The sequence below is a fragment of the Ostrea edulis genome, chromosome 9, assembly GCF_947568905.1.
Source record: "Ostrea edulis chromosome 9, xbOstEdul1.1, whole genome shotgun sequence".
In the NCBI taxonomy this organism is placed as follows: Eukaryota; Metazoa; Mollusca; class Bivalvia; order Ostreida; family Ostreidae; genus Ostrea; species Ostrea edulis.
In genome coordinates this window covers 5,741,527-5,756,927 of record NC_079172.1, presented here as the reverse complement: position 1 = coordinate 5,756,927, position 15,401 = coordinate 5,741,527, and the positions used below count along the sequence as shown (strand labels likewise).

At 35.6% G+C, this 15,401-nt stretch overlaps 1 protein-coding gene across 6 annotated transcripts in view; it reads left to right on the top strand.

The window, feature by feature from the left end:
• LOC125659461 (protein mono-ADP-ribosyltransferase PARP14-like) overlaps positions 1-15,401 on the top strand; it is a 51,643-nt gene that overhangs the window by 2,261 nt on the left and 33,981 nt on the right. For 4 of the 6 annotated variants that reach the window (XM_048891133.2, XM_056148337.1, XM_048891134.2 and 1 more), the window contains exons 3-10: positions 4,120-4,201; positions 5,523-5,561; positions 7,047-8,498; positions 9,432-9,647; positions 12,059-12,250; positions 12,629-12,871; positions 13,090-13,326; positions 13,604-15,349. In XM_048891133.2, the coding sequence (XP_048747090.2) occupies positions 4,120-4,201; positions 5,523-5,561; positions 7,047-8,498; positions 9,432-9,647; positions 12,059-12,250; positions 12,629-12,871; positions 13,090-13,326; positions 13,604-15,349 (4,207 nt within the window). The remainder of the gene's footprint in view (positions 1-4,119; positions 4,202-5,522; positions 5,562-7,046; positions 8,499-9,431; positions 9,648-12,058; positions 12,251-12,628; positions 12,872-13,089; positions 13,327-13,603; positions 15,350-15,401) is intronic. The other 2 variants (XM_048891135.2, XM_056148338.1) reach the window with 1 other exon arrangement.

Here is a 15,401-nt window from a genome sequence, read left to right as displayed (position 1 = left end):
CGGTATTCTCCAATATTAGAAAAAGTCTTGAAAAAAACACTGTGGGACAGTGGGAACCATTTTTAAACGCTAGGTGCACATGCCAATTATTAGGGTTGAACAGTCATTGAACAAACAGTTCCTATCGGCTGATGGAGTATTCCTATCGGCTGATGAAGTATTCCTATCGGCTGATGAAGTATTCCAAACAAATGACATTTTACTGTGCTTATGCAGGAGCTTCTTCACACCCGTTTGTGTTTCTTTCAAAATACAGACGCAGTATTATAGTTCCTTAAAGTACTTTTTATTTCTAATTCTTGTGCTACAATAGGAAGCAAATATTTTGTGACATATTTTGAATTGCGTAGCGTAGGTTATTAAAACCCCATGATTAGAAAAGTACGTGTGGTATGGAAGTTAGTAAACAAGTAGGTAATGATGTCATATCGTACCAAGTAACCCACCTATGATTTGTATGAAATGGAGTACTAAATATTGCTGTTTATAGACAGATTGCATTTAAATGATCAACTCTTGACTTAATTTGAAATGAAATAAAGTAAAAGATATCTATACATCTGTTTATCAGTGTAGTGTACATACATGTATTTATTGTATAGATAAAAAAAACCAAAAAAGTGGTGAGGCCTGTGGATTTTGTGTATTAAACTTTCGTTCAAAATGTGTACTGGTACAGAAATTTTACTTGTTATCTTGTATATAAGCAATCATATTATAGACCCAAACTTTGAGGTTAGAGATAATGTAATGTGATTTTGATACAAAGTCGTACTAGACGAATAAGAAATTTAGATATTTTTTCTTTGCTCTAATAAATTGAGAAGAAACAAAAGTTTATATAAAATATTAATGAGAATTCACAATATTGTTTTGGAATAATTTGAAATATACTCAAAATGATATAGATCTAGGCGTAACCTTTTTCCTTTTTTTTTGTTTGAATCAAAATGCAAGTCTTGTTTTATCAAGTAACAGGTTTACTAATAGTCGGGTTAAAGTCCCCGCAGAGACCCTTAAATTCCTCATCTAGGGTGCCTGACTACCATTGACTCAGACACATATACAGTGCTCTCTCAATATATTGCCCCCCGTTATAATGCCAACCCCGCTTATTGCCTGAAAATCCTAAAGAACGGATTTCCTCTGATGTTAAAACCCACCTTATACTGCATAATGCCATATGCCACTGATTTTCACAAACAAATGGTCAAATTTTATAGGGCTTACCCTTGATAATAATGCTAATTACCTTACACCCATCTGTAATCACACCTGTCCTTTGATAGTGGTGCAGTGGAGTGTGACAGTCTGGACAAGGTATTCAGGTGGTCAGGTTAATCACTAATAATTGCTGTATTAAACTCAAAATAATCTAAATGTTTATACAGAATGGAGTCCAAATGACTTGATGGCATTGAATTTCTTTAGACTGCTCAGTGCATTGTCCGTACTGGTGAATTCATTTTAATGCCAGCCCCGCTTTATTGCCCAAATTTGTCTTGAACAACGGAATAGTACAGTAATTTCAAACTCATATACTTGGATTAATTATGATTATGATAAATAATGTTATATGGTACATGTATAATTAGAAATAGGGCAAAATATTGGTTGTGATAATTTGATTTCAATGCATTACATTATGCAAAAAGAAAAATATCCCCTCTTACCTCAAGGTATTCCCATTCAGCACACAAGAGTTCCTCGTTTGCCCTGCGCTACACTACTAGAGGCCAGCATACCTCAAGTAGATGGTTTGTAGGCCATATGAAGAAGTTATTACATGTATTGTTGCATAATATTTGACCAAAGAAGGGTTTATTTAGATATTAATCCATTCTTTGATTATTTAAAGTACTGCATTACTAGATATGTTAGATGGGCATATTATGAAAGGTGAAGATAACAAACAGTGATCAATCTCATATGCAGCGTGAACGATTCTCTTGTTAGATCATTAGAAGAACTTAATATGGATTATGTATCTATTTCATTTCCATACATTAAGTTATTATATTGATCGGTCATGGTGGCTTAGTGGTCGGGGTGCTCACTTCACAGCAGGGGGCGGGTTGCTCACTTCACAGCAGGGGGCAGGGTGCTCACTTCACAGCAGGGGGCGGGGTGCTCACTTCACAGCAGGGGGCGGGGTGCTCACTTCACAGCAGGGGGCGGGGGTTGTGTTCCAGGTTTGATTGATCGATTGATCGACATCAAATGTGAGACGTGTTTAACAAAGGTAGTGACTGTTCCTTCAGCAAGCACCCGGCATTAGAAGTGGAAGTCGCGAGTCTTTTGGACATGTCCTTGTAAACAGAGATCTGTTATCATAGTAGACAGTCACTGCTACAGCCATGTGCAGTTAAGCATAAATCATAATTTGTGGTTCTTCTCCTACGGCTGCATGGTGACATCTTTATATTGATTGAAAAATTCTTGAATGGGATGCGAAACGAAGAAACAAAACTTTTTATACGCCTGTCCAAGATGGAGCATATTATGGTATGGTGATCGTGTCTATTCATCTGTCTGTCTGTCCCACCTCATGTCCGGCTCATAACTTAAATGCTATGAGACCTAGAATCATAAAACTTAGTCATCTAATACATCTTGGGTAGAGGGTGGGTCACACTTTAGTCAGGTCACTGTGACCTTTGATTAAGACGATATGGCCAAATGAGGCATAATCCCGTCTGACTCATAACTGGACAATTATTTGGTCTAGAATCATCAAACTTGGTGCATCTTAAGTAGTAGGTATACGTGTACGTTGCACTCAAAATGAAGGATACTGTGACCTATAATTAAAGGATATGGCCATATAAGGCTTTTTTGGGCTCGTGTAGATTTTTGTCCTAGAATCAGCAAACTTTGTCAATTTGTGCGTCTATAGAGAAATGTAAATTGCAGCTTTAGATCAGGTCATTGAAACTTTTGAAATGGAAAGTATTTTTTTAAAAAACTGTTTTAAGGGAGGTAATCCCTATACATATGTAAGGAGTAATGCTGTAACCCTATTCAATAATCATTACATCAAGAAATGCACATTCTTCATAAGATGTAGCTACATAACAATTAAAATGAATAATTATTTTCTTTCTAACATTATAAATACATGTATATGCAATGTTGTGTTAAAAAAAAGAAAGAAAAAAAAACCTAACGAGCACATCACACAATGTTTCATGGGAATAATTATATAAGCCAAGGTGTTTCATTAGAGACAAATTCTATCTGGTCAATTCAGTTTTCATTTGTCCCTCTGGAGTAATGATCTAAGCCATGGTGTTTCAAAGAGTTCAGCTGGACATGCAAAGATTATTTTGATAAGAGCTAAATTACAGTCTGTCCAGTTGAAGATTAATTAATGAATATAATGTAAGAAGTAATTAATGAATATAATGTAAGAAGCAATTAATGAATATAATGTAAGAAGGCTGTGAAACCCAAAATTGTTATTAAAAATCATTAGAAAAGAAATGATAAAATGTAGGCTAGCTACATAGTATGAAGTATTTATATTTTGTTTTTAACATTAATGATATAGATGTATGCAGTATTGTACTGCACAACTTAACATGCACATCACACAACAGACAGAGGAATTATCTCGTGGGAATAATGATCTAGACCTTGATGTTTCAAAAAGTTTAGCTGGACATGCAAAGATCATTTTGATAAGGGCCAAATTGCATCTGTCCAGTTAAAGATTAATTAATGAATATAATGTAAAAAGGCTGTGAAAATTATTTGTCACTCCTTTAGTTATGGAGAACCCACAGTAAGTAATTCATACCATGTGAAAGAAATGATCTAAATACATGTAATAAAATGAAAATATGTTTTGAAATATTTTTGTAGTTATTTCAACAATTCAAGAGATACATGTATATTGACAAGTCAATTGCAATGTGCAATAGACACAGTACAAGGAATAATCTTGATTTTACCTCAAACCTTAAAGCAAAGATGTTGGTGCAATCTTTGCATCAGTTGAGGTTGACATGATTTTAATTGTATTGTGCACTTTCATCTGTTTATAATGAATAAACATCTTACCATCTCCAACTTATATCACTTGTAATATTTCTTATTGTTCTTTTTGTTTTGCTTCAGTTTTTCTCGGATGAACTGCAGGATAGTATAGGCATGGAGAGCACGAGATGTAGAGAAGAGGAAGGAAACCATTCTTATCTAGGTCAGTATCTCCCACAGAGAGGCTGAAACATCACTCCAATATAGAGAAGTATACCTGCTGCTCCTCACTGTGACTCGCCTCCATCTCTCACAAAATTTCCAAATGTTTTCATCATCATTCTGCTCAATCAATGACATTGGTTCTATTCCATACAGAAGCCATGTTATTCAGGTGTAAAACTTCTGGTCCAGGTGAAAGGGATTCAGTTCCTCATGATGCATCTGATTAATTTTTACCCAGTCACACGAAATTGTAACTCGAAGTCACTAAACACTCAAATGCTGTTCATACACTGAGGGATGTCTCATACTGTTAATTTTCAATGGATGTAATTTAAAAGTTACTTTGTATATTATGCTTCTACCTTCTATTCAATTACAGAGGTTTAGGATATGGATATGAATTCAATCAAAATTTCTGTAACAGTATACATGCCACAAAATATGTGTTGTTTTATCTGAAAGAATCATTTTCACAAAGTTTACTTAGCTGTTAATAATGTAACTGATATCATTTTATCTAAAAGAATCATTTTCACAAAGTTTGGCTGTTACTAATGTACCTAATATCATTAGCAACATACTCAAAGCAAAATATATCAATTTAGCATTCATTTGTTGAATTGTACAACCTTTCAGATAGCACAATATCCAAACTTTACAATTTAAATCATGTTTGATGATAACAAAAGTAAAATTAATTTAGACATTCATTCAACAAAAGTAAAATTAATCTAGATATTCATTCTGCGATGTTTGTTTACATACATTGTACATACGTGTTTGTGGATGTTTTAAATTGGATCATGGAATCCATCAGTGAACCCCTGGAGATGGTTTTTCATGGATTTCAGATGTATGAAAATGTTTTTGTTGTGACTGAGAGATACAGTGAAGATTTTTCATCTCTTTTAAATTCAATTTCATCAAAATGAAAAGAAGCTGGTCAAACGAATAGCATACTGATAGCCCAAGGGTACAGGCAAATCTGTATCGGCTGTTATATGATACCAAAATACCGTGGTTGAGCAGTAAGATTGGGAATTTTTAAAACCCTAGATTATCTGATTCTGCTGACATCCAGCTCAACAGACTTACTCTATTAGCTAGGTGGAGTACTATATTGCCTGTGTGTCTGTCAGTGGTCTTCTTGGTACTGTTAACAGATGTCTTTGTATTTGAGGACTCAAGAAAAATACCTTTGTCACTAAAAAGCAATTTAAACTCTATAGCTGAAGAAATTTCTATGTTCGAAATGTCGATCTTTCTAACGGTGAATGAATTGCTATAACTGTTCAATATGTACTTTTGCATGCCTGTAGATGGAGCGGTGAAATGTGACTCAATGATGCAAGGCTCAGGTATTGAAATACTGTAGATCTCTGTTCTTATGGTCATTTCCATTAACAAAGAAAGAAATTAATATTCGTTATCCTTGTACTGAAATTACTTGAACACATGGGAATGATTGGACGTATTAGTTGCACAGATTGTAGAGCTTGTGTATTTTTCTTCACTCGGGCTTTAATTGCACAAGACTTTATTTAACTACTAAATACATCAATGTATAAATTTATGTGCTTCTGAGTAACTCCTGTGTGTATTTGTTCTATTTTTATCAAAAACGGCACCCCTTCATTGTTTCTCCCCCACCCCCTCCCTTTTTTTAACATTGTCTCCTCTTTTCAAATCATTTCACTTTCTGTTGCTATTTTCCATGCTCTATGTTATTCATGCACAGTTATTAAGGAGGTGAACTACACCATCCTAATGGCTGACTTCCTTTTACAACATGGATGAAAATTAAATATCAGCAATATTCGTTTATTCCTTTACAATTTCATTGACTAGCCAAGTGGCTCAGTAGGTTAGCATGTCGACTGCAAATCTGTAGATTGAGAGTTTGAGTCCAGCAAGGATTTTGATTTTTTTTTTTTTTTTAGAATTCTTTCTATTAAAACTGCATATTTTGACTCAATAAAGTAAATTTGAAAGTTTTCATTTTCAAAATAGTGTTGTTCTTACATAATTATGTATCCTCCACTAAATTTCCATCTATATCATTTCTCTGGTGTAGTATATACCTCCTTAACCAATGGAAAGGGCTTACATGTATATAAAGCCTGTATATGTATTTATGTGTATTGCTGATGTGTATAATTCTATATATGAATGATACTGTTCAAATTAAATCAAATTTTTTCTTACAAAATTAAAAGTTTAATTTTATATATTTTTAGAATTACTGTTATAGCAAATTCTTATAAAGTTTTACAGAAAGTATAATCTTGAATTTGTTGTTGCAAATTGTTGCTGATTGGCAATTTCTCAAAATCAATTTAAATATATTGTTATATTAATAAAGTTTTTCAAATTGTTTGTTTATATGTTTTAATGCCTCCTGTTAGTTTTTCAGATTTTACGACAGAACTAACATATTAAATTATCACTCATACGCTTAATGAAGCCACACTAATAAACGTAAAGGAATTTAAAATGCAGTGATACCACATTATCTCAAACTCAATTGGGCCCACAAAAAACTTTGAGATATCCAAGAGTTTGGGATATTAAGGTTAGAAAATATAAAGAAAATGTAGTTGGGACTTGCAACTTACTTTGACTTATCCATGGTAAAATATTGGTGTTTGAGATACTGAAGATCAACTGCATGTTTTACATGTATGTATAATCCGTACAGTTTCACAGTTTGGTAAAAAAAATCGTTTATATGATAATGTGAATGTAAATCAGGAATTAGTATGTTCTTTTTGATTATTTTTAACATTTGTGTTCATAATGAGATAAAGTTTCAACATTAGATGATTTTTTTTTTATATGAGTAGATGACTACACAAAAGTGGAAAAACCAGGAGAAATGGAAAGTCAGGACACCTACATTCCACCATTTGCTATTCCAGCCATTTCTTCTCCTGTTTGCAAGTTAGACTTAGCAGACTCTCATATATACACTAGACTTCAGTCGCAACAATCACGACAAGATATGGAATTAACAAACATGGAATCACTCGAAGAAATGCAAAACCACCCTCCAGTTCCACTTCCCCGGAGGACGGATAAATCCGTGTCTCCACATGTTAGTGACTCAGTAAATGTGGGAATGTCTGAGAGTGCCAAACGGCGAGAGGATGACGAGAACCCTTATCATACCATTGATGATAATGCTTTGAAGTCGCATATTGGGGGCCCTGATGAACCACCTCCTGTACCCCAGAGGACACGTGGATCTCAGAGAAAGGAAGTGTTGTCTTCAACTTACATGGAACCAATGACAAGGAGTCAGCTTGATGTAGTCAACGAGAGTACAAGTGTACCAACAGAGCAATTAGATAGAAACCAAACACCTGGAGCTAGTATGGATGATGGAGTTTTGCGATCACAAAATGTTGATCATGATGCATCACCCCCTGTACCTCAAAGGATGAACAGAACTCAAAGCAAGGAAGTGTCTTCTTCAGCTTACATTGAATCAGTGCCAAGTAGACAACCTAAGACAGATATCAAGAGTGATGATCAGGATACTGTTTTATACGTTAAACAATCTTCGGAACATTTCTCTAGTCTAGGTACTAGTCACAGCAAGCAGACAACCTCGGACATTGTGGTAAGTGACGGAAGGATACCAGGGGGTCAGGCAGAAGCACAAATATCAACCGGTCAGAGAGCAGCACCGAGAGATTCTGCACAAATATCAACCAGTCAGAGAGCAGCACCGAGAGATTCTGGATATCCTTTAGAACGAGGACACGGAGAGCCTGGTTATCTGAGAACATCATGTAAAGAGTCAGGTGACTCAAAAACAACCCACCAAATGTCAGACATAAACCAAGGTACAGGTAGCCGAACACCCAGAAAAGAAATGTCCAGCAATGGATTGTACGAGAATTTGAACTTGTTAAGACAGCCAGTGCATAGTCAACATGCATCAGAACAAGATGTAAGGTCAAGTAGACCTGACAATGCAAGTGGCATCCGAGGGACAGGAAGCACCACAGAAGAGACAGAAACAAAACATGTAGAGACACCAGGAAATACACCACCACATTTAATGCAGATAAATCCAGCTCTTATGGCTCCACAAGGACAGCCTGGTGTGGGTTTTAACCCAGCAATGATTCAAAATTTCATGATGATGAATCCTCAGACACATGGCTTAATGCCACCAGGCATGATGATGGGAACACAAGACCAGCAACACACTGCACAGTTTCCTGCATATCCACAGTTTCCTCATTTCCCAATGCCAAATTTCCCCTTTCCGCAGCTGCCAACTCAAGGTTTGTAGTGCAGGATATATATAATGGTAAATGATTACAGGTGATGCCAAGTCATTTTAAAATATTTTTTGTCCTATGCTGTTGATAAAAAAGATTCCCATAAAGAATACCAATAATTAATGGCAAATCTGTATTCAATACATATTAACTAGATAGTCCACTATGGGATTCTAGCCAATGGAATTTGACACAGTATGTGATATTAAACCAGTATATATATGGTTTTTAAATCAGTATTTTAAAATATATTAATGACAAGGAAACAATTTTGAAATAAGGATACTATAAACCAACTTTTATTTGCGTGCGAGAATTTTTCACGAGGTTCGCAAGAACCTCATAATCGCAAATATTTCTTGCTGCGAACTAGTCCTTTAATGTCTCTTTTATGTTTAAGATACTGTCAGTCACGAAAATTTGTCACCGCGAACCAGTTTATCACTGGTAAATTGCAAAATAAAGTCTTCACGCATAAAAGTTGGTTGACAGTATTTAAAGAAAGAAAAAACATGGATGTTTGTTGACATTTTATCATCTGTTGTTGGAATGCTAAAAGAAATTATTAACTGATGTTTTGATCGAATCTACGTAAATGCGTTAAATTGGGAGTGTGTAAAATTTAGCTGATGCAGGGTTCATGCTATGTACAGAGTGTAATACAGGGATTTGGTAATCAGGGATGCAAATTCATTGTTTTATGTCATAATACCGGCCAAACTGTAGCTCCAGGAAAAAGATTGAAAGATTGGTAATTACACCCCCACCCCCCTCTTCCCCAAAGAGCTACAGTATTGCAGCGATTCATATAAAGGTTAAAGTATATTTCAATTAAATTGTGTATAGCTTTTAAAAATGAACTGTAAAGAGAGTGAAGAGGTATGAATTCTGTATTTGACAGTGCACATTGTGGTACGATATGATTGTATCTTGCAGAGCGGTTTCCTATGCCTGAGCCGCAGATTCCAGGGACACACCCTGGAGGAGAGAGAGTTCCCGAGGCTAGGAGAGAGCCACCAGTAAAACCACTCACTGGAGGAGAGAGAGTTCCCGAGGCTAGGAGAGAGCCAGCAGTAAAATCACTTACTGATGCAAAACAGTCAGGGAGAGATAAACAGCGAGCACCCCCCAAAGATGATGAAACAATTACTGGTACACGTGCAAAGTGTTTAGCTCAACTGAGCTGAAAGCTTAAGTGAGCTTTTCTGATTACCTGTTGTCCATCATCTGTCCATCTGTCTGTAAACTTTTTACATTTTCGACTTCTTCTCCAGAACCACTGGGCCAATTTCAACCAAACTTGGCCAAAACCATTCTTGGTTGAAGGGCTTTCATGTTTGTTCAAATGAAGGGCCATGTCACTTTCAAGGGGGAGATAATCACAAAAATGCAAAAATAGGGTGGAGTCATTTAAAAATCTTCTCAAGAACCACTGGGACAGAAAAGCTGAAATTTACATGAAAGCTTCCTGACATATTGCAGATTCAAGTTTGTTAAAATCATGGCCCCCGGGGGTATGATGGGGCCACAAGAGGGGATCAAAGTTTTACATACAAATATTTAAGGAAAATCTTTAAAAATCTTCTTCTCAAGAACCAATGTGCCAGAAAAGCTGATATTTACATGAAAGCATCCTGACATAGTGCAGATTGAAGTTTATTAAAATCATGCCCGGGGGAAGATGAGGCAACAATAGGGGATCAAAGTTTTACATACAAATATATATAGGGAAAATCATTAAAAATCTTCTGAAAAATCACTGGGCCAGAAAAGTTTACATTCACATGAAAGCATCCTGACATAGTCCAGATTCAATTTTGAAAATATCATGGCCCCTGGGAGTAGGTTGGGGTCACGGTAGGGATCAAAGTTTTACGTGCAAATATATAGGAAAAATCTTTAAATATGAGCCAAGGTGACTCAGGTGAGTGATGTGGCCCATGGGCCTCTTGTTGAGTATGATTGAGTAAATTTGTAGTTGTGATATTTGATATACAGTAAAATATCTCTATCTCGAAGTTCAAGGGACTTCGAAAAAACTTCGAGATATCCGGGGGTTCGAGATATCCAAAATCGATCTTGAATTTTTTTTTGAAGGGGGATATATGATGCATAGTATGGGATTTGCATTATAAACAACAACCCCGTTGCCGTTTCTTATAATGCAAGTTGATTGATATTGTGGGATTTCAAAGGCAAATATTTCGGTGTTTTTTTTCTCCATATCTATAAACATCACATTCACAATGTGTTTCAAAATTAAGATGATCGTACAATTTGTATGCTTACTTTACTGATGTCTAGGCCCGACTAGGATGTAGCTATTGCGTTGTAGTGAAAGAACCTATCACGTAAGAAACAAAAAAGACAGATTTTTAAAAAGAACTTTTTATGTTTATTAAATACAATATCTTATTAAGTACAGCTAATACGCATGCTATTTTATTCAGCATTTTTTATCCATGTTGATAATGTGTTTGGAGGGATTTCGTATTTTTTAGCGATGGCCGCCTTACTGTCAATTCCTTTCTCTACATCTGCAATAGCTTGAATCTTAGTTTCTATGGTATCTGATTTTAACTCTCTTTTAATGCCAGGGATTAGCAGCTTGTCTTTACTGTCTTGAGACATGTTGTCGAATGATGAAAATTTCACGGGTCTCTATTTATATATTGTTGTGATCCAAAGTGTTTAATTTCTGTTCACTTTGAAGATTTTCGTGTTTTCTATGTTCTAGTTTTAATGATGAGGCGTGTATTATTAAATGCATTATCGTTATTATGAGCATTAACTTCAAGCTCACTTCGACAATTTTGTGCGTTTATCTAACCCACATGTTAATGATATAGCGTGTATCAATCAAAACACCATCGCTGGAATCGGGCGTGTCGGTTCATAATTGGCGGTGGACTTAATCCGTAATGTTGGAAGGCTTCACTAATCACCTGAGCTGTTGAAACAATTATGGCCACCTGTGACTACTCGGAAAAGGCGAGCGTGGATTAGCGGTCATTAATTATAATTGATGTAGCCGCGTGCGGAGACGTGTGTTTTAACGACGCCAGGTATGGTAAGCAGACCGGAAAATTGACTTCACTTCGAGATAAGCCAGGTGAAATTAGGCATGGGACCTTGAAAATACTTCGACATAGCGGAGTATTCGAGATTACCGTGTTCGAGATATCAGAAGTTTTTCAAATCATTTATATAGGGAAAACGGCCGGGACCGGCGGTCGACTTCGACTCAAGCGGGGTATTCGAGACAAACCATATTCGAGATACAGATATTTTACTGTAGAAGATTATTGATTAATATATATTATCATTGTTGAGAATCAATCAATTTTGTGGTTAATTCAAGTAATTTTTTTGTGCTGTTTAAATTTTTTTTGGTGTACAAAAATGTGTAGATATATAAATCACTAATTAAATTGAGCATAATTATTCACTTCCAGATGGAAAATGTGTTGTCAGTTATTTGTAATTTATCAGGGGGGGGGGGGTGTGGTGGTTAGAGAGTTTGTTATAACCATGAAAGTATCCCTTATCTGTCTGTTTTGTAGGAGCTGCTGTGAGTGAGAATTCGTTTGATACGATCAGAGTAAGACTTGTACAGCCATCGTCACAGGATGCCTTAGAGAACTATTTCGAGAACCACAAGAGGTCTGGGGGAGGTGATATTAATTCTGTTACGTCCATTAAAGAGGAAAATGGAAAGATCAAGGAAGCTTTAATCACATTTACAGAGTCAAAAGGTAATTTTACGTATAGTTAATCAGGATATGTTCTTAAATCTTGGCGGTGAGATGGTGAAGAACATGTATCAGAAACCATGGTTATAGAAAAGTACAGTGGACGTCCAATTTCATTTGAATTGTTAATTCAAATGACTTTTTTCTTTATCAACGATTTCATTATAAACAGAGAGAATTCTACCATGGTTATTGCAAAGATCAAAGGAATGTTTATTGATTCATCTTACCCTTGTAAGGTGCCTTAGAGTAATTTGTTTTATATAAGGCACTATATAAATTTTATTATTATTATCATAATGACAGATTTGTGAAGTCTCATTTTTACTAACATTACGCAGTTCGGAAAACCTGAACATTACTGTGTATGTTAATCTTTAGATGCCAGGAGCTGCTTACAGAAAACACATACATTAGGTGGCAAGTCAGTAACAGTGGAAAAATATGACCCAAATGACCCTGACCAGTGGGAAATGAACAAAGTACTGGTGACAGGAGTGAGTCATGTCACTACTAACGACACACTGATAAACTTCCTGGAGCCAGCTGCTGGGGTCGAACCTCTTGAAGTGGTTAGAGGAACAAAACCTAGCACTGCCATTGTGGTCTTTGATGAAAAACCAGGTAAGAAGGAAAAAGGAGGTGTCGCTTCAATGTAATTACATACATGTACTGAAATTCTAAACATCACAAGGTTTATTTTGAATAAACTCAAATGGTATTTGCAGTGTAGTTGGGATTATTTTAAGAAATGATTTTAAAATTTAAGGAAGTGTTGCTTTATCTTTGATGTGATATTAACATGCATCTGAGGAAATGTTATTGATTCACTTTTTACACAGATTTTGCAAAAATGTCAAAACGGTGCAAGTCGAAACAACTAGATGGCAATACTTTGTTCATACAAATGGTGGAAAAATGTAGATCGGTTTATGTCGGAAACATTGATGAAAGCATCACCTACGACACAGTGGAGAATTTTTTCTGTAACAGGAGAAGAAGTGGAGGTGGAGACGTTAAAGATGTGAATTATAATCCAAATGACGGATACTATATCGTTCATTTTGAAAATCCATCAGGTACATTTTCCTATTATATGTGCATATTTCTTTATTTTTGCAGTCTAGGAGTCAGATGCCTATCAGAATTGGATACAGATATGACAAAGCAACTTTACATTAAAAACCTACAGTATATTGGACACTTGCAGGATATGTTTTTATGACATGTTTAGATATTTATTTTTCAAAATGGATATTTTCATTTCCCCATTTTTCTTTCATTTGCCATATGTACTTTTGTATTTAAAAACCCCCATAACATTGTCTTTGAATATTTTTTGTTATTATTTGATAGATGCAGAAAATGTGGCTCAGAGGAAAATGTTCACAATAAATGGAAAAGAAATAAATGTGGAAATTTTTCATCCTTGTCTTGGGTTGCCAGAGCAACCAATTGTTTGGGAGGACCTTCCCTGTGTCAGTGTTGACTGTGATAAGCATGTCTTGAAATTCATCAAAAGTTGTAAAGCAGTATGCAGTGAAATTGAATTGGCATTGCAGAAGAGGTTTGTTCGAGTTGAATGGCCCAAGTCCAAATCAGACATGAATGTCAAGCTGTTGTGCACAGTAACTAAAGATATGGAAAATGCTAAAAGTATTCTGAAAAACTGGAAAGAAGATGCAAAGAAAGAGATGGAAAGCAAACTGGAAAAATTGATGGCACAAAAGCACTCCGTTTTACCAGACGCGTGGAAGAGTTTTGTTGCACAGCTTAAAACACTGAACATTGACCAGCCAGAAAAAGTTGCTGTTTTATTAGAAAGCAAAGAAAATGTAGTTATTGTTGTTGGATATGAGGAAAATACAGAAGCATTAACTCGAAAAATCTTAGATCTCATTAATACTGAAGAGTCTGCAGTTCAAAGTCAAAAAGAGAAGATCTCAAAATGTGTTGATTTAAGCTTTCACAAATGCCAGCAACTTTGGAAGACACATTTTGGGAAAAAAATAAAAGATGATTTTCCTAATGTTGATGTAAGTGTTGAAGTTAACAAACATGAGGTAAACTTTGTTGGTAAACCACGAGAAGTTAATGAAGCTATGATAAAAATGCATGAATATTTGATGAATACAAAATCAAAGTCTTTAACCATCTCAAAAGGGAGACACGAGTTGTTTTCTAAGAAGCATGTGCGAGATCTTTTTATTGCCAAGTTGAAAAGTAAAAATAATAAGGCTGTCTGGAATGTGAATCAAGACAAAATAGAAATGACATCATCAAATATCAAAATGGTGGAAGACGCATTGAAAATATTTGTAGAATTCATTCCAGAGAAAGGTATTAAAGTGCAAGGGCTTGTGAAAATTTTAACAACAGCAGAATGGCAAGCTTGCATTAAGCAGATGCGAGAATCCCATGGAGAAGAAGTACATATTTTGTCGTCTGCTTCTGAAGTGTGTGTCACAGCCATAGAAAGTGTTTTTCAGACTGCTTTGGAGAAAGTTGAACAAGTTTTAGAGACCTGTTCTAAGAAATGCAGTGTGGATCGCAAGGTTGTAAGGTTGACTGAAATACAGTTCAATTACCTGAAATATTTTGGGGAAAAACAGATGAAGCAAATAAAAGAAAATGCACATGAGCAAGAGTTGGAAATCAAAAAAACCCAGGAAGATCATTCTATAGAGGTCGTGGGCAATGAAGAGGAGGTTAGAAAAGCCAATGACAAATTGAGGAAATTTGTTAATGAACTTAAGGAAGATACTCACAGTGTATCACGACCGGGTGCTAAGACATTTTTTAACTCGGTGAAAGGAATAGAAAATCTGAAAAGCACTGGAAAAGCAACATTCTGCATCATCATGAATAAAGATAAAGTAAAGCATGTAGAAAAGAGGGGAAGTGGGTCATTTGAAGGACATCAAAGATGGTCAAAACCAAAATTACCAGTCAAGGTGGCAGAATGCAAATTATTACCCAGTGATAAGAAATTTATTGTGATGAAAGGTGATGTTACAAAGTTGAGAGTTGATGTCATTGTGAATGCAGCCAATGGGGATTTAGACCACTGTGGGGGACTGGCACTGGCTATTTCCAAAGCAGGTTAGAACTTTCTTTTAAAAAAAAGAAGTCTCGAAATAATATATATAATACT